Here is an 18,914-nt window from a genome sequence, read left to right as displayed (position 1 = left end):
ACTTAATTCATGATACCATTGATGGAAATATAAGATAAAAAGAAAAAGTGGAATAAGCATGAAGCTAAGATGCATGTACTAAAATGTATATTGGAGAGTTTTTCAAGGAAGGTAACTCAATGGCCTATAGGGTGATTATTGTGATGAAGAGGATCAGGTCCCGTCGGAACTTCTCTTGCTGAGTCTTCAACCATGCCAGTAGAAGCAGCTTCATTCCCGAACCTTGCAACCTAAAAGAAAAATCCCATGTTACCAAACTGAAAAACTTGTAACGATTTTATTTGCATTATCATATATATACCTGTGTGTTTGCTTGAGACTTAACAGAGCCAAAAACAACGTTAAGGAAATGAAGACTGGTTTTCTGGAACTCAGTAGAAGTAGAAGATTGAACAAATGGTAGTGATACAAGGAAAATGAAGAAAACAAGGTTTAGAGGTTTCTTGATGGCCATTGTAATTTTTTTGTAATTTGTTTTCTTTTTTCACTTTCTCTTGCTTTCTTCCTAGGTTTCTGGCCAGAAATGAGCAAGCTTTTCGAAAACCCTTGCAAGGAAATTGATGGGTAATAGTGTGTGTTGAGTGGTTTGAAGCGAATTTGACAAGGTGGGGTGTGTGAGAAGGAAGAACAGTGTAAGGAAAAGAAAAAGGGAAAGAGAAAAAGACAAGGAGAGACAACGACAGTGTGACGCGCACACTATTCCGAGGTAACAAGACGTTTGAGGGAACGGCACGTGTCAAGGTGGACATCGTCGTAGGTATGTTGGCGGCGTCGTTGTCGGGACACGTGGCTCTTAATTATTGGTGAGAAGCAAGAAAAATCGCGTAAAGAAAAGCTGGGGACATGGGCCATCCAATCATTTTGGGTGGGGCCATTTCGTGACTCCGCTGCCGTGCCATGCTTGTCATGCAACCGCCAAGATTCGCCGTTTCATGTCCATGTCTCTTCTTTTCAAAGAGTGGTGATTTTTAACTGTGCAACCATACAAACACCCTATATGGTATTAAATATTTATATTAATCGTTTGGGTAAAATTTTTGTTTTTGTTGAATGTTTTTCCATTGGTAATCGATAAGTGTGTGAGGGTAACTTGAACAATATATTTTGACCCTCAAGTCACAATTGTTGGTCTAGTAAGTCTGAGTTTATTTTTAGATTAAACTTTTATTTATAAAATTTATAGGAATATGATCAATTAATTTATCTCTTAATAATTATTAATGGAAATTTTAACTATTAATCAGTAATCGTTATAACATTAGTTATGTTTTAATTTTGTCTAACTATTGTCAGAACTCAATGACTGTGAAATGTTTTCTTACACGTTATCCATCCTTTAAATTCAGTTTATTCCCGTACTTGATCAGTCGATTATAAGTTCATAATAACAATATTTATTTAACATTGAGAAATGTAAATAAAAATGTTTCCTTTTTAATTTACGTCTGATTGATCATGAAGCTATTGCTAACTTGGTGCAACTTTGGCCAAGTTTAAAGTGAATAGGAGATTAAAATCAGATTTTAAGATGGGTCTATGTGAAATGCACATTGATAAATCTGCAGACCTAAACGGTATTAATTGGACTTTCTTTAACAATATTTTTTTGGTCTTAGTATGGTAAGGCATTACACTTACAAAGGATTTTAGGCCTATTTCTCCATGCCGCCTTATATGCAAGTAATCCTTGAAAATAGTCTGTTAGACAGGAACGTTTCCATCTTTAACTTCATTAAACAAAGAATTTGGCAGAAAAAAAAATACTTTACGCTGTAAGATGTTACTTATTATGGTTGTCGGAGATGTTTTGTTAGAGTCTTACGGGTTGATTTACGACAGTTAAAAAAAAACAAAAAGAAATAGTTCAATTGGTTTACTTTTTAATAAATCATAAATTTTATAATACAACTAGTTTTTAGTAGATTAGATGAGTTAATTTTTAATGATATTTTTTATCTTCTAATTTATTTTATAAATTTATTGTAATATATTTCAGTTAACATTATTATATATTTTAAATATGTTTTTAGTCATTAACATGACATAAAATTGAAATTGGTTTTTATTCTAATATATTTTATTTTTAAATTTAAAAGTAAATTAATATAGTCTTTTTAATTTAATAAGGTCTAGTATTACATTTGAGTTAAAAACTATTCAAACATTATTATGTCGTAAAAGAAATTTTGTAAAAGAAATTTTATGTAATTGGTCATAAGAATTATATTTATTTATTTTTAAAATTTGAAAATCAAATTGTATCAAAATTTAAAATATAATCAAATTTTAATTTTATATTAAAAAAATATTTAACCAATATATATTTAAAGATTATGGTGTTAATCTACATAATTTAACACACAAATAAATTAAATATTAAAACTATTTAGATATTATCAAACAATATTCTAATTTTAAAAAAATCAAATTACCTACCAACGTATTTAAAAGTAAAAAATAATTATAATAAAAAATACTTATAAAGAACAATATAAAGTAATAAAAAAATTATTGGTGTTATATTACATGTCAACGGGACATGAGCTCATTTAACCCATATAAAGTAATAAAAAAATACATTTTTTCAAGTTAATTCAACTAGAATATATGATGAACCAAAATAACCTACTATAATTTTTTCTAGTAAATCCAACTCAAATATGTGAGATGAATCAAAATAACTAAAAAGTTAAGAAATCATTTTTTTTTGACATACTTATAATTAGACGTTGATAGTCGTTCCAACTTCTACAATGAACAATTATCTCTTTTCCATCACCACATCTAAAATTATTATGGTATAAATTTAAGGAAAATAATTCATTCTTTCGTCAAAATTAAAATATTAATTATATAATATGTTGTTTGAATAGAAAATTAAAAAAAATTAAAAAAGTAACCAAAATAGTTATAATTAATTTTTTAATATTTTTCAAATTTATGTTTTTTTAGTATTATCTTGTAAACTTGATTTTGATCGATGGTTTGACAAAGACTCGGAAACATTATAGGTTAGGCCAAGGATTTTAGTGACATAGTCTCAATATTATTTTTTGATAAATGTTAGCAAATGTTTCTTTTATAAATGTCGATTGTGTTTATTTGTAGGTAGACATCGTTTGAGCTCTTGTTGATATTAAACCAAAATTATTTTCGTCAGTCACAATGTTTTTGGTTTATATTAATTAGATCATCTATGATATCATTTTCTTAGCTGATATGGATGATATATTCCCTGACAAGTGTAAATTAGTTTTTTTGATGACATTTTTCGTAGTTATGTTTTTGTTAATGTCTACAGTGATTATATTTTTTTTATCATCGATATTAATGTTATTTTTTGTTAATAATTTATTAGGAATTTTTCTAGTGTTGATTGGGAAAGCTTTTGAACAAGATAAAATCTGATTTTCATTTTGCAACTTCATCATGGAGAATTTTCAGCCAAGATTGATAGAAAAGTAAATACAAGGTACGAGATAGAAATAGAGGTGAAATTCAAGTAGAATTTCACGGTATGATCGATGCATATTATTTAATGATACAAGATGGTTAAGTTTGTAGTTGCTTATTGAAATGAGTAGAAATATTTCTCAGCTTGATCTGATGATTTCTTCTTTCATGGCAAGTGACAGAGAACTAAGATTGCTGCCATTCTGTAATTGCACACCTGGCATGGCTACAGCTCTACTCCCTACAAAACCATCTTCTCCTATTTTGATTTCTCCAAATTTCACCATTGCTCCTTCACCTTCATACACGTGTCCAAACAGCAAGGCTTCTCTTCCTACACAACCCCCTCTCTCAATCTTCACCATTTCTGGGTTCAATAAGGCTCCCATGCTATCTACGTAAACATCATCTTCCATTTCCACATCTGCACCCATCAACTTCATCCACACCACTAGCCAAAATGACCCACTTGTCATGTCCATGAAATACTCTCCAACTAAGCTTCTAATGGCCTGCCATGTGCTGTCCAATATGATTCTTTGACTCCATATAGCCTCTCTTTCACCTGCTTTCTTCCTTCCCACAAGAATCCATTTCGCTATCACACATGCCAATGATGCTAAGGCTCCTGACTGAACCCAAAACAATGGGAGCAACCAATATATTTGATGTTTCTTGTCACTCTTTAGGTAAACAACACAGTTCAAGGGAGCAAAGACTGCCAAACCTAACACCATATGAGGTAACACTGTTTGTAGTAGTGGCTGAGTGAAGACTGCTGAGAAAGTCTGAAACCATGTTCTGGTCAGTGTCAATTTCTGTGAGTCATTTTTGTGGTGTTCTGCAGCCAAATCAACAACTCTTTTTTTGCTTATTTTGTCCATATCTTGTATCCATTCATCACAAGCATTCTTCACTATGACAGCTTGGGACTTTGATCCAACGTAGACACCACCCTCTTGGAGTGTAGAATTCATTTTAGCAACTGAAAGTGCACCTAGAATGACATTCTTTTGGACTATAGAACCAGGTAGGACTACACTTTGACTCCCAATAACCGAATTGTCCTGAATCTCAATTTTTCCACTGACAAATCCACTTGAAGAATGGAAACCTGTAATTATCCGGCTAAAATCTCCAAGATGTACGCCGGAACCAATTGACATTAACTCTGGATATGAAACTGAGTTGATGGCTCTGATGGAACAATGCTTACCAATTTTGGCACCCAAAAGGCGTAGATATATGCAGAAGGCTTCTGTTCCTGAGAGAAGCTTTGCACATCTAAGGTGGCAGGAAGTTGTCACTTGACATCGAAGCCATGTTTTAAATTGTGTCTGGTTTGGACTAGTTTTGAGGAGACGAGTAAAAGAAATGGTGAGAATGATGAGTATGAAACCATGAAGCAAATAGGCGCTGGTAAATGAAATGGCAAAGGTGATTGGGTTTGATGAGACTTCAGAAAACATGGTAGCATATGCAACGATTGTAAACGGGATCCAATGGAAGGCCCCACCTATGCAAACAAAGGAAAAGTGTTGGGGTGATAGAGGTTGGTTGGAGAACCTAGTATATAAGAAGTAGGAAATGATCGCAGCAAGGGAGCTGAGAAAGCCAACAAGATATATTCCCATAAAGTGGTAGATAATATCATATTGAGTTTTTCTGGTATTAACAGAGAGCTCTGTTTTCTGAAATAAAAAAGAAAAGTTATTAGTTAATGGTTCTAGCTTCAGTTGACTTTGAGCTCACTCCATATTTAGAGAAAAATACTACAAAATATAAATTCCTACACCCAAAATATTGCTCAGACAACACTTCAGCAGAAAGACAAAGTGACTGCAAGAGCTACTATTTATATGAAGTGTCTAGATTTGGAGCAACAAAGGATGAAAATGCCTTCATTCACGTGTGATGAAATCTCAATATTAAATAAACTATATGGGGTGTGGATGTGTATCTGCTAAGAGAGAGGCAGAGGATGTCACATATTAAAATAATGACCTAAAAATATATGTTCAGAATATATGTTATAAGCATTTCTTACTTGTACATAACATACCTTAATGCCATTATCAAGCTTTGCAGGTTTGAACACATGTTGGTCTGGTCCAACCTTTTGCAAGGCCTGTATCTCTGCACCTTCTTCAATGACACTTCCCTTTTGGATAACAGCATAAGGTCCAATAGAAGAACATTTGCCAATCCTAATAGGATGGAAACATAAAATTCCATTCTTTACCTCGTGGCTTTGAACCAAAACACCTTCAGCGATGATAACTTCATCTTCAATTGACACCAAAGATGGGTCAGTGATGTCAACCGAGTCAAGTAAAACTGATGATCCGATCCTTGCGCCCAGCATCTCAAACCAGCATTTCAGAAACACTGTTCCTCTGAGGTGTACCGCCAGAACTCTAGAAGAAATTTCTTGGGCTTTATACAGTGTCCACCACTTGACAAAATCCATTGAATATATGGAAATTTCAGACGTAGGGTCATATTTTGGCCCCAAGAAAGAGCTTCCAAATAATGATATGCAAATGCAAGTAGAAGCCATGCAAAGAATCCATGCAACAGGTGCAAAAGTTAGGGAAACTAAGTAATGTAACCAGGGAAATCCATCTATCCATTTACTGGCACTTAAGATGAAATTTTGATAAGTAGTGACGGATAGATATGCAGGAGATACCAGAATGATAGAAATATAAATAAGGGATAGGAGTTGAAGTACACGGATACCAAACTGCCGAGACTTGGATACCTCCACAATCAATTCAGTGGAACCAGTCTGAGCTTCTGGAACATTGGATGAATTGCTAGTAAGTTGAGGCTGAGACTTTGATAGAAGATCTTCACAGAAGTTAGCCAATTCTAGAATGCAGGATGCAGTGAAAACATCTATGGCTGAAATTGGAATTGCCAAGAAATCTGAGAGTTTTTGAGTTGCTTTAACCACACCAATTGAGTCAATTCCATACGAGGTCAAGTTGTCTGTGATTGAGATGTTGTTGATTGAGATTCCAGTCTGCTCAGATATTAGCCCTTTCAAGAACTCTACAATTTCATTCTTACTGATCCTTTTCCTTGGTGCAAGTGGCCCTGGTGTTTTTCCTTCTCTCAAAATTCCTGTAGTAAACGAACTTAACAATGACTTCTTTCTCAAAACAGGTGTTGGACCTATTGGTATCAAGCTCAGTGTTTCATCACTGAACTGTTTGACACATTCAAACCTCTTGATTTTTCCTGATGTTGTTTTGCTGATGGTTCTGGGCTTGACCAATTTTATGGAAGCAACATTGACTCCATGTTCTTCCACCACACGAGTCTTAATTTTCTCAATCACATCTTTGGTGACTGGCTTACCATCCCTTACTTCTGCAATCACGACCAAGCCTACCTGATCAGAGCCATCTGGGGTGGAAATCCCCTTTGCTGATAAAATTTCCTCAGGAACTCCAATGACAGCACAGCAACCAGGACGAAGAATGTCAGACGAGGTCTCAACTGTCTTCTCAACATCCGCTGAGTAAATATTTCTTCCAGCAACAATGATAAGATCTTTGATTCTTCCAGTGATGAATAATTTCTGATCAATTATTCGTCCCAAGTCTCCAGTTCTTGTGTAGCTACGTCCAGGAAGGTTTTGAAGTTCATTCCTGAAAGTTTTTAGACTCAATTCTTCCCTTCCCCAGTATCCTATTCCTGCACTTGGACTACTAATCCAGATTTCTCCCTCCTTTCCATATTCATGAAGCTCTTCAAGAGTCTCTGGATCAACTATTCTAATGTCAATATCTGCATCCTCATGATTAACATAACCACAACAAACTCTTTCCTGCCAATCAACAATGATTGGCTTACCTTCTCCATAAGCACAACAGACAAACACACAATTTTCTGCTAAACCATATCCAGGCGCTATCACCTTTTCAGATAAGCCAAACGGACTGGTTAGCTCAACAAATCTTTTCAGGGTCTTCGATCTCACTGGTTCAGCAGCAACCATAAGAAAAGTCAAGGATGAAAGGTCTAAATTATGAAGCTTATCCTTGTGAGACTCCAATCTTCGAATCACTAACTCAAAGGCAAAGTTGGGGCCAGCACTATGAGTTGCTCGGTACTTGCTCATAACTTCAAGCCATAAGAGTGGTTTCTTGATAAATGTCATTGGCGAAAATAATACTGCAGAAGCACCACTAACAAGAGATGTAAAAAGTCCCCCAATCAGTCCCATGTCATGATACTGAGGAAGCCAGCTTACTAGCATTGTCCTTGAGGTGCTCTTGTACCTTCTTCGCATCAACTTTACGTTGTGAATTAGCCCACCATGAGTGATCATGACTCCTTTAGCATCACAAGTTGAACCTGAGGTAAACTGCAAGAAACATATATCACCAGGCTCAGGTTCACCTTGTTCATCAAGATGTTCCAAAACCTGACTTTTGGACTTCTTGACCCATGTATCAGTGTGCAACCATGGGAGATTCGGCCACCGAGCCAAAGATTTCTCATTTTTTCCAACGAATGAGATTAAATTTTTCAATGAACCTGCACGGACTGCTGAGTGATAAGCAACTGTTGACAAAATTGCCACAATGCCACATGACTTGGCAATATTTTCAATTTGCTTTAGTGCTTGTCCATTTCTTTTCGTGGGATCTGGAGGAAGAATTGGCACTGGTATGACTTTAGCTCTTAAGCATCCAAAGAAGGCATCGATAAAATCCAAACCGGGGACATAGACCAGGAGAACCTTGTCACCTGGCTTTATAACCGGTTTTTGGCTTGTTACAAGCTTATGAGCAATGCAAGAAGAATTAAAATACAGTTCTCCGTAGGTCCTGCGCCACACTGGAATTCCGTCTTCATTAACCCAAGAATACAGAATCCTGTTTTGAGTGATTGGATGAGTTCCCCAGTGCTTTAAGTAGCTATTCAAAGTAGGCAAATTAGGAAATTGCACTTCTGCCAATTCACCTAATTCTTTAGGATTCCTTTTATGGGACTCAGTTTGCAAGGGAAACAAATTCTGCATAAAACATACTTTGTATGAAGTGCAGGCCTATTTGGAAAACATATCATCTAAGTTCAACAAAATCTAGACTTTTCTGCCGGATAAACTTAAATTAGGGTTCATTGATTTCACTTTTAAGTCTTATTCTTTATTCTTGTTACTGCTTTTAGCTTTACAAATTTAGTTCCTATTACAGTTTTTAACTCTACAGATTTGGTTCCTATTATACTAGCCCCATTTAGGTCACTGTTTCTATTCCTGGCTATTTAAGGCCTGCGACATTCTTCAGTAATATACACAAAATTTCAGAGTTCAATATCAGTGTGTGTGTCGTGTTTTCTATTTTACAAATTGATATTAGAGCTTTATGCCCTGAGTGTTTGAGTGAGAGAAAAAAAAGGGAGAGAGTGAAACAATGTGCTTGAGTTCTTGAGAGAAAGATAGAGTGAGTGAGATGACAAATCTAGTAAATAATATGTCCCCTACACAATTGTCAAAGAGTTAGTAGAAAGCTCTTCTTGGATCTTAAGACGTGTGGGAGATAGTAGAAAATGGATACCAAGAAACAGTAGAGGCTTTGTACAATTTGTACCTATTGTATAAAGCTTTGAGAAGACAGAAAAAATTACATCTTCATGAAAAGCGTGGAAGAAGCATGGTCAACTTAAAATCTACGAACGGATACTAAAGTACATATATTGCAGTTTTGGATGAAGCTTTTACGGATTTGTTTTTGATATGACTTCAAAAGAACTCCTATCAATTAAGGTATTTTATGTATATATAAATTTATATTCAGAGTTCAATATAAGTGTGTGCCGTGTTTTCTATTCTACATTTTCAAATCATCGATTCGTAAGAACACATATAAATGACAAATTACCTTAATGTAAGGAAATATTGGCAAATCATTGCTATGTGCAAAGTTCTTGCAGATCAGGGACATAGCATAAGATGAATTTCTCTCAGTTAGCTCAAACGCCATGAGTCCACCTACATAGTAAGTATTTCTTGAACCTTGAAGCTTTGATTCCAACTTTTCATAAAACCCATCTTTCATATCTGTATTGAAGGTTCAGAATTTAGAGTTCCTTTGTGGCTGGCTAAAAGTATTGAACTCTCGAAAAAACAAATCAAATAGACAAACAAATACCTTGGCTACCAACATGAGGAAAGTACATAAAGCGGCGTTGAAGAATGACATTCTCAACTTCTCCCCCCATGGCTTCTACTGTCTTGATCGCAAGCTCCGTGACTGCTTCTCCCTTAATATCAACAGAGTTTCCATAGGACCAGAATAAGAATATGTTAGTGCCAGCATAAAACTTTTGCATTGCAACTGGATGTCCTATTGTGCTGGGATCTTCCATATATTCACTAAAATAGTAAAATCCAACAGGCATATGTTCTAGCCCGTTTATCTTTATAACAGTGGTGTAGTAGTCGTTTGTCTCTACTTTGCTGAACAATTCCTTTTCAAGGTCACTGGCATCCATTACTTCTGTTTCACGTTCTGCCATAAGACTTGTTTAATCAGGTTTGAAGCTGGAGAAAATAGCACTACCTTACATAAATATGCAGCAGTAAGAATTTTACCTACCTATGCAAGTTGAAGGAAATGATCTGTAAGTTCTTCCATATTTTAATGGAAATGAGCCCGAGATTATTATCTTATCAAATTCCATAGTTTCAACTTGATTTAAACTCTTGGTCTTAACAGTGACACCATCGGAGTTCCTCCTGATTGCCAATACTTCAGTGTTACAGCAAAGTTTTAAGGGAAGCGATTCAGCAATCTTCTGCCACAGACTAGTATATCCATTTTTGAATCGTCGAATTTTTCCAGCCATAGACGTTCTAGTAAATTCATGAAGGTAGGCATAAGGCATGTCTTGGGTAAATCCATATCCTGAAGCCGTGTAACCATAAGCTACAGATTTGGGAACAGATTTGAGTCCATGATGCTTAAGATATTCTGGGGTTAAGTCCGAAGCAATGTCACTAACAGCATGGACCCCAATACGATTACAATTCTTCACCTTTTCCTGCCAATAGCACAAGGACAATTGATTGACCTCATACAAATTTCAAGTCATAGAACTTGGAAAAACAACCATTAGGTGTCTATGAAAGACAAGAAGTAGAGAGAAAATACTAACTTGGATTTCCAATGTAAGTGACATAACTGATACATAATCATCAGCAACTTTAATATCTTGATATTTTCCAGTGGAATGATCAATGACAGCAAGCTTGTGGGAGTCCAATTCTTCTAGTTCAGAGGCTGTCTCTCTTGCCAAGTGAAAAATGACTGGAGCACTGTTTGCTGCAAGAACTTGCCCACCCAGATCATAAACCTTTCCTGCATAGACATTACTAGCGGTCAAAATCTATTGTCACTTTAATTAGTCAAGACTTAAGAGAGTGTAATTAAGATATACCTTCAATTTCTACTGATTCACACATGCCACCAACCGTATGATGTTTCTCCAAGACTGTGATGTTCTTATAACCAAGCCTGGCTAGTGCATAAGCTGCCGATAAGCCACTTGGACCAGCACCAACTATTCCAATTCTGATGTTTTCTGGAAAGGAAGGGTGCAATTTGGAGAACTGGTCCTCTATTGGTCTCTCTAGATCCATCTAGTACGAATTTGCAACCAGAAACCTGTAAACCTGTTGAGATCAAGTGAGAAACTCAGTCCAACTACTATGAACTTCAGTAATATTATGCATGCATGATCCAACTTCTAACCTTTGGGAGCAAGGTCCAACCCAACTAATACAGAAAGATAAATTTCATAAGCCAATGCTTGGAGGCTTTCTCGTTCGAAACACAGAATAAATAGTTAGTAGTTATGACTTAGCAGCACACAGACAAATGTACTGATTTAACATGAAGTTCGTTGCTGTGATGTCATAAGTAACACACAGAAATGGTGTCTAGATGCATCCTCCCTATAATAAATGCTATATATAAGTACTAGATTCAAGAATAGTTTTTCAGCATTTGGCCTACTATAGTGTGGTAGAACTCGAAATAGTCTGTTGGAGAACAATTCAAATTTCTATAAGTCAAATGTTTAGGATGTTGTAGATAATATTTTTTAGAAAGATTTAAAATTTAAAATGTGTGCTCAGCATGCTCTTTCAGCATTTAGACTGGTAGAAAATTAAACTGAATGACGAAGAAACACCAAATGATAAGAAGTTTTCACAAGGAACTCGAGAAATAGTCCACACCAAAATAAATTCAGAAAAGACAAACTGTTGTTAGTCCTTTTCATTGATCATTTGGCAACAGAAAATATGGAAACATTTCACGATTAACTTTACCTCAGAGATGAGAAGTATGCAGTTTAACGTCAATCTTCTAGAGGACTTCTTGGAGATTGTATGTAGCACTTGCTGTAATTACACTTCATTGTGAGCACAAAAACACAAACTAAGACAACACGTGCAAGAATCAAACACAACCAATCATGTCCACTGCAAACGTTTGAGCAATGTGCTTACAGAATCAGGCATGGCCATTATGGAAGCAGAAAGGTTAACAAAAGAAACTATCACGTACCTTAAGTGACCATGCAACACGTTTGGTCGTTAACTGTACCAAGTGGATGCAAAAATGGGAAGCAAAAAGAAGTTTAAGAGTGTTTGTGAGAGAAGGGTACGTAGCTCAACTGAAGTGGAAGCTGCCGAACTCAGTGTTATATATAAGTGTTAGCGTATAAGGCCTCCAAAGATAGAGACAATTATGATGTGAAGGATAATTCAATATAGAATCAGAGGATATTCCAATTTGATTCTTCAGTATCATGTTAATTACGGCAACACTCAGGAGAATCCATCTGCATGCCAACAATTACAAATTACAATATGATCTTACTCGTCCATGCTCCTCAAATATCAGTTTTTTATAACTTCCCAATAACAAAATTTTAGTCTTGTATCTTATTATTTACCAATTATAATGAACATCAGATAGATATATGATGGGCTGAGAAAGAGACAGACGAAAAATTACATTGAGTAGTGTTCATAATCGTATACATACACATATATACTTGTATATATATGAGTTGGTGATGTGGAATTATGCCTTACAAGATACGAATTTCTGCAGATTGCTAGTTGACTAGGGGACACCATCGGATAACGGTGGAACTTCCAATGATTGTCGTTGGATTGGAGTGGACTTTTCTTTTTGCAATTTTATATACCATGATGTTACTTGATGATGTTTTTTAAAGGTTAGCGTAATGATATATGTTTATACAGAGTAGAAAGGAATGTTTATTTATTATGTTAGTTGTGATTTACATTTTCTTGATTTCTTTTTCAGAAACCATATAATTTATTTTGTTAATTCTCTCTTCTCTTCACATCTTTCTCCTTAATCTGAAATTAGTATAAAGAAAATAGTTTATTATTTATTTTCTCATGTGATTAACATCAAAGAAAGAGATCAATTATACACCCACGCATGTTTCTTACAACTTTTTTGGTAGAACTAGAAGAGATAACGTGGAAAAATGGAATAAATAAAAAGAGCAATAATGATTTATAAAATACTTAGTTTGTTTATGGTGAGAATGAAAAAAAAAAAGGTGAAAAGTGAGGTTATTTGAATTAAAAGAAAGAGAGTAAAAATAAAGAAAAGTGAAATACGTTTATTTATTATTAAGTTTTTAATTTAATTATTTATTTTATTATAATAAACAAATATTAATAAAAAATAAACACATAATTAATTATGCTGAAAACAGAATCCATTGCTATTTTTTATCAATATTTTTTACGATCAATTATGTTATTTTATTTTCACACAAATATTTTTTATGCAAATAATTATGTTTCAATTTTGTAATTTTCTCTTCTTTTCTTGACTTGCTCCGTTTCCATCTTCAAATACATATAAAGTGTATAATGTATTTTGATTTTTTATAATCTTTAATTTGTACATTAGATTTTTTTTTTTTTCTTAATTTCATGAATTCAATCCTCCAATTTTGAAAACATATGTGAATGTTAGGAATACAATTGGGATTGTTCGATGGATAAAAACTAAGGTGAGCGTTGTCTTAATAAATTATTGAAATAAATCCTCTCTCGAAGAGGGAAAAAAAACATCACCAGTTCATTACTTAAATTAGAGTTGTGAGCTCACCATGGTTCATGGACCAACCTTAGTCTATTTTTAAAAAAAGTTAAAACTCACATTTTAGAAGGTAGATAAAAAAAATAGTTCAGTTTCCAAAATTTCCATAGAATTAATGTGACTTTGGTCGTAAAAGATTTTAATTAACTCTTATTAATAATATCATTTATATTAAATTTTATAAAATTAGATATTTTATTAGAAAGTTTAATATATTATAATTTTATTATATTTAAATCAATATTTATATGATATATTTATTATTATGTTATTAAATAAAATATATAATATATAATTTAATATAATTATAGACTATAATCTATTTATTAATTTTAACAATTTCTTATAAAAGAAAACTTATAACATTTAATAAAATAGTATGTAATATACTATGATAAAGTTTATAATATGATAAAAAAATCTAACAAAAATGTGTAAATATTGGATTAATTCTAATAAAATTCACACTAAAGTTTTTTTATAATATATATATATAATATAGAAAATATTGGTTATTAAGAAAAATAAATAATTAGTAAAATTTAATATAAATTTAAGTCCTTTATTAAAAAAAGAAAAAAAAAATAAGCAACATATAATAAAAAATTCATAAATCCATTATTTTAAACTTTTAAATTGAGATGTCTTATTTAATTATTTTTTATTCATATCTAGATGAATTTTTAGCACAACAATATTAAATGACTATTTTATATACTTTAAAAATATATTTAATCTAGAAAAATTAAATAGGTTTAATCTTTATGTCCTAGCTGCGTAATTTTCATACATAAACTTACAATCAAATTTATTAAAATCTCATACAAAGTATATATTAGTCAGATTAAAAATTTTGTATAAATTAAAAACTTTTATATTTGGAATCGATTAAGAGTTAATTGCATTTTTTATTACATTTAAAATGAATATTTTTTTTCTAAAGAAAGATCTATTAACTAACTTTGACTATAAGATTTTTGTGGATATTTTAGCCTTATAAACTTTTTCGATTAAAACTCTTTGATCTTATGAATTTTTCTAACCTGAATTCATATAAATCAAAATCGATGTAAAAAATGTTTCATTGAACTTTATCAATCAAATTATCAAAATAAAATGATTGATCTTTACAATTTTTCTATCAAATTTAAACTAAACCAAACTAATAATAATATATTGGTTTAGATTGAATCGTCGAGTAAAAAATCTTTTTAAAGTACTTAATTTTTTTTTTAAAACATATCTAAATTTTCTTGTTATTGTCAACTGACATCTAGATATGACTTTATTATGCCAAAATTTTTCTAAAATCATGACAAAATGCATTTTGATATTTGTTCAAAGTTCACAAGCCAAATTTTTAGACCCATGGAACTACCATAGCATCTCCAGTGAACCAAATGTACCTAAATTTAAAACATGCAAATAAATAGTAACTAACTGACTCAAGTGAATCAAACATGTACCTAAATTGAACCTCTAAGAGTGCTTCTAGTCAAAATGTCCAAAGTTTAATCCAAGATTGTTTAAATTGAATTGAAATTATGTACTCGGCATGTTTCTATATCAAATTCACGCTACGAATTTCATGGCACAATGGCACAGGTAGACCTCGACGAGCACAGCATTCTTATTTATTGCAATGCTGTTGTAGATCCACAAAAAGTTATCTGTCTTTTTCTACTTTTTTCTTTTTTTTTTTGCTTTGATTCGTTCTCATAATGAAAATGACTGTTGAAAACCTGTTAGCAGGTCAAATATACGATGATTGGTATGGTAGGGTCTTCAAAAGTTTGGTGTAATGAAATATTAGATCCACATTTTGCTACCTTTCTCATGATAATGACATTTCTACTATAGACAAACAATTTCACGTAGTTTACTCGCAACAAAACTACAGAGATGTCATTTCATTTCAATATTTAGGTGATGCCACTTTACACAAGTAGGTCCTCTATTACTCTTGCTTTATTGTTCATCAGTGTTCTGCTTTTCTATATTCTTCAATCAACTAAGAACTGATATTTTGAGATATTTGAAGTTTATTTGAGAATCTCTTCTAACAAATATATTTTTCATGAATAGTAGTAACATTAGCTTGTAGCAGAAATGGTTTGCAAAGAGAAATCAAGCTACTAGAACTATCTTATTCTAGTGACAGGTAAAAGTTGGCACATTGGTTAATTACTGAATGCAAATAAACATAACTGTAACATCATGAATATTCTCACTTTATGACGATTCGTCTTAACCAAGTAATGCATGAAAATTTAAGGGAGTTGAATCATCTGTGCTTACAACATGCTGTCTGATCTAGCAGGCATCCTTCTGAAGAAGTTGAGTGGGACTGATGGAAGTTTCCTGCGGAATCTGGGGTGTCTAAGCATGTAGAAGCCAATGAGAAGTGACACAACTTGAAAGGGAGTAACATAGAGAACTATAGCAGCAATGAAACAGAATGTGAGAAAGAGTGTGGTAGCCCTTGGATCTCTCCAGCTTAGCAGACTCTGGAACCTTTCTCCTTGTGTACCTAAGTCTCCTACAACACTTTGGACTCTCCCTGCAATGCTTCTTAAACGGTCATATCTCATCCTAACAATATCCTGTGACCGTGAAGTTGGGAATGAATCAAACTCTTCATCTAATTCATCAGGATGAGCAGCATCAGCATGAGACAGCCTGGTATCCATGTGTGGAGGGTGTCTAGGCCTCCATCTGAAGTTCCAGATTCCAATCAAGAACAGGTACAAGAAGATTGTGGGAAGTATTAGCTCAGGGTAAAGAACCAATATTATGAAAAGGACATGAATTAGAATGGTGGTGATGGGGTTTTTCCAGTTGCATATCTGATCAAACCACCTCCCAAAGGCTATCAAACCACCTAGAACTTTCATTATCCTGAAGAAATTGGCTTTGCTCCTTCTCATACTCCACATATGCGAATCCACATCAAGCATGTATTCTATAACCTCTTTCCTTAGGGGTGGCTCAGCTCTGCTCAACCTCATTGATACAATCTGCATGGCCTGATGCCTCAGACTGTCCAGCTGAATCACAGATAAAGGATGGATGTAGTGCATCTTTGGCAGCAGAGGCTGGGAATACATGTACAACATATTGATGAAAGATGAGCTTGTGAACCTCACGGCCAATTGCACTTCTCCTGTTTTCTTCAAACCTGAAGTATGAAGTACTAAAAGAGGATATGAATGTGTGTAAACTCTATCAGCTTCGAGTGTGGATAGCCTGATTCTCACCTTCCCTATCCTAGAATCCTTTGTTTCACTAGCTTTATCTCCTCCTCCTACACGACCATTGTCGAAGACTCCTATGGTAATAACAGTGCATGGATCAAACACTTCCCAAGTGTATTGCTCATTCCACTTTGGAGTGAAGCTATCTACAATAGTCCTAGTGCGGATCCACTTCTGGCCATATTTTGCCACACAATAAGCATCTGTGGTTCCTCTGCCATCTCTTGTCTTCATCGGCATAAGCCCCAGTGCACTTATAATCCCCACTTCTAGAATTCCAATGCTAGGCTTCCATAGCTGCTTAGCAGTTGGTCTAAGATCACTGCTGTAATGAGTTGACTCATCCAACACATGGAACCCACCATCCAAGCACACCCTCAAATGTATCTTGCTTGCGAATTTACTCTCCTTCTCCCCTTCAACAACCGCATGCTTCTCAAGATTAAACCACCTGCTGTTCACAGGCTTATGGTCCAGCCTCCGTTGCACAATCTGCAAAGGGATCACACACCTTCCCAGAATCTCATTTTTGTTTGGTCCAACCCTGTCTTCCACAGTCAGAATCAAGGGATCCTCAAACGGCTCCGCAGCAACCAGCATCAAATCCTCGTTCCACATAGGACTTATGTTTTTACTTTGAGACACTCTTGTTCTCACAAACTTGCTCCCAAGATTAACCTTCACAAAAACTTCAGGATACCTGCTCTTGTCAGTAGGAATCAAATCCTGCGCTTCAATCACATTGACCCTTACATACCAGAGCTTGGGAGAGAGGTAAACTTTTGACCTTATGTTGGCAACTGCTTCGGAGCCAACCATGGCTGCATCAGAGTGCCAAGAATCAGGAAATGCCTCATCTGCTTGAGTCCCCATCCAAACTGCGAGCATTAACTCTCCTTTGACCTTTACACCCTTGCGATCTTCCAGTCTGTACCACTGTGGAGCCAAAGGACTGTCTGGGGGAACACGTCTTGGGATCTCATTCAGATCAAACCACACCCTCCCCACAAAGTCATCTGAAATAACATCCTTATCTTTCACAATTACCTCCAACACTGAGGCTTGAATCCGATCTTTTGAGAAGGCAAAGACCTGATTCCACTCAGGGTTCGACTTCTTCTCAAAATGCTTGGTCACTCCCTTGAAGTTTCCAAGCTTCACTTCGACATAGGGATCGAGACTTCCGGTGACATCTTTTGCAGGTAAGTCCATGGCTTTCACCACACGAACATAGAGATACTGCATCTGTTCAACAAGGTCATAGGTGCATGACAGCTTGTCCCTTGTCACTGCCCCTGCCCCAATGTTGGGAGAGGTCTCCTTCAAGGCGAATTCATGGGAATGTGCAAGTGGTGCCCTCTGCATTTTCTTCTCTACAGACAGTTAACAGTTAACTGCATCGATTTGAAACAAACATGGAAATTATGAACACATTGTTCGATCTTTTTTCGAATAGCAGATCTTGCTTCAGGTGAACATCACAGGAGATGGAACATGCAGAAACACAGATCAACAGCAAGACAAGGACTTAAAGTAAAGGAAAGCAAAACCAAAGAAAGAAACTGCAATTCATTTACCTGCTTCAATTACTCAAACCAAACACAATTTGAAAATGAAAATGAAATGATCAAGTGCTGCATGTGTTGTTTGAAGTTATCGCATACCTCAAATGGCACTGTGTGTGGGGAGCTTCCTTCCTCAGGGTGCAAGTACCGAATAGCTGCATTGAAGTTTGCGCATATACGTAGAAAAATACACCAAAATCTTACATATATCTAACACACGTAGACACCCCACGTACACATTGAACATGTCTAATAAGACTCACGTGGATACTTCAGATTATTTTAATAAAATATTATTTGTTAGAAAGTAATTAGATTTAATCTAAATTGTAAAGTTTATTTGTATGATAAATAATAATGAGTGGTGACCTGTTCATAGATTTTACTGCAGAAATTATAATGAAAAATAACAAGAAAAATATTCTTTGACACACATAATTTTTTACATTCATTTGATACTATTT

General features: G+C 34.5%; 1 protein-coding gene across 2 annotated transcripts; it reads right to left on the bottom strand.

Annotated features, from left to right (window-relative positions):
• Positions 1–15,758: 15,758 nt before the first annotated feature.
• Positions 15,759–18,627, bottom strand: LOC106754586 (FT-interacting protein 1). Of its 2 annotated transcripts, none has more exons than XM_014636629.2 (2): positions 18,550–18,627; positions 15,759–18,279 (listed from the first exon to the last, which is right to left on the bottom strand). In XM_014636629.2, the coding sequence occupies exon 2, from the start codon at positions 18,248–18,250 to the stop codon at positions 15,926–15,928; it is 2,325 nt and encodes a 774-aa protein (XP_014492115.1). In that variant the 5' UTR covers positions 18,251–18,279; positions 18,550–18,627; the 3' UTR covers positions 15,759–15,925. The 2 variants fall into 2 exon arrangements, with proteins under 2 accessions (XP_014492115.1, XP_022634120.1); XM_022778399.1 differs by having other exon boundaries at positions 18,463–18,578.
• Between the last annotated feature and the right edge of the window lie 287 nt (positions 18,628–18,914).

Source organism: Vigna radiata, chromosome 2 (genome assembly GCF_000741045.1).
Source record: "Vigna radiata var. radiata cultivar VC1973A chromosome 2, Vradiata_ver6, whole genome shotgun sequence".
NCBI lineage: Eukaryota > Viridiplantae > Streptophyta > Magnoliopsida > Fabales > Fabaceae > Vigna > Vigna radiata.
The sequence above is the reverse complement of the archived record's forward strand: the minus strand, read 5'-3'. Positions and strand labels throughout refer to the sequence as shown.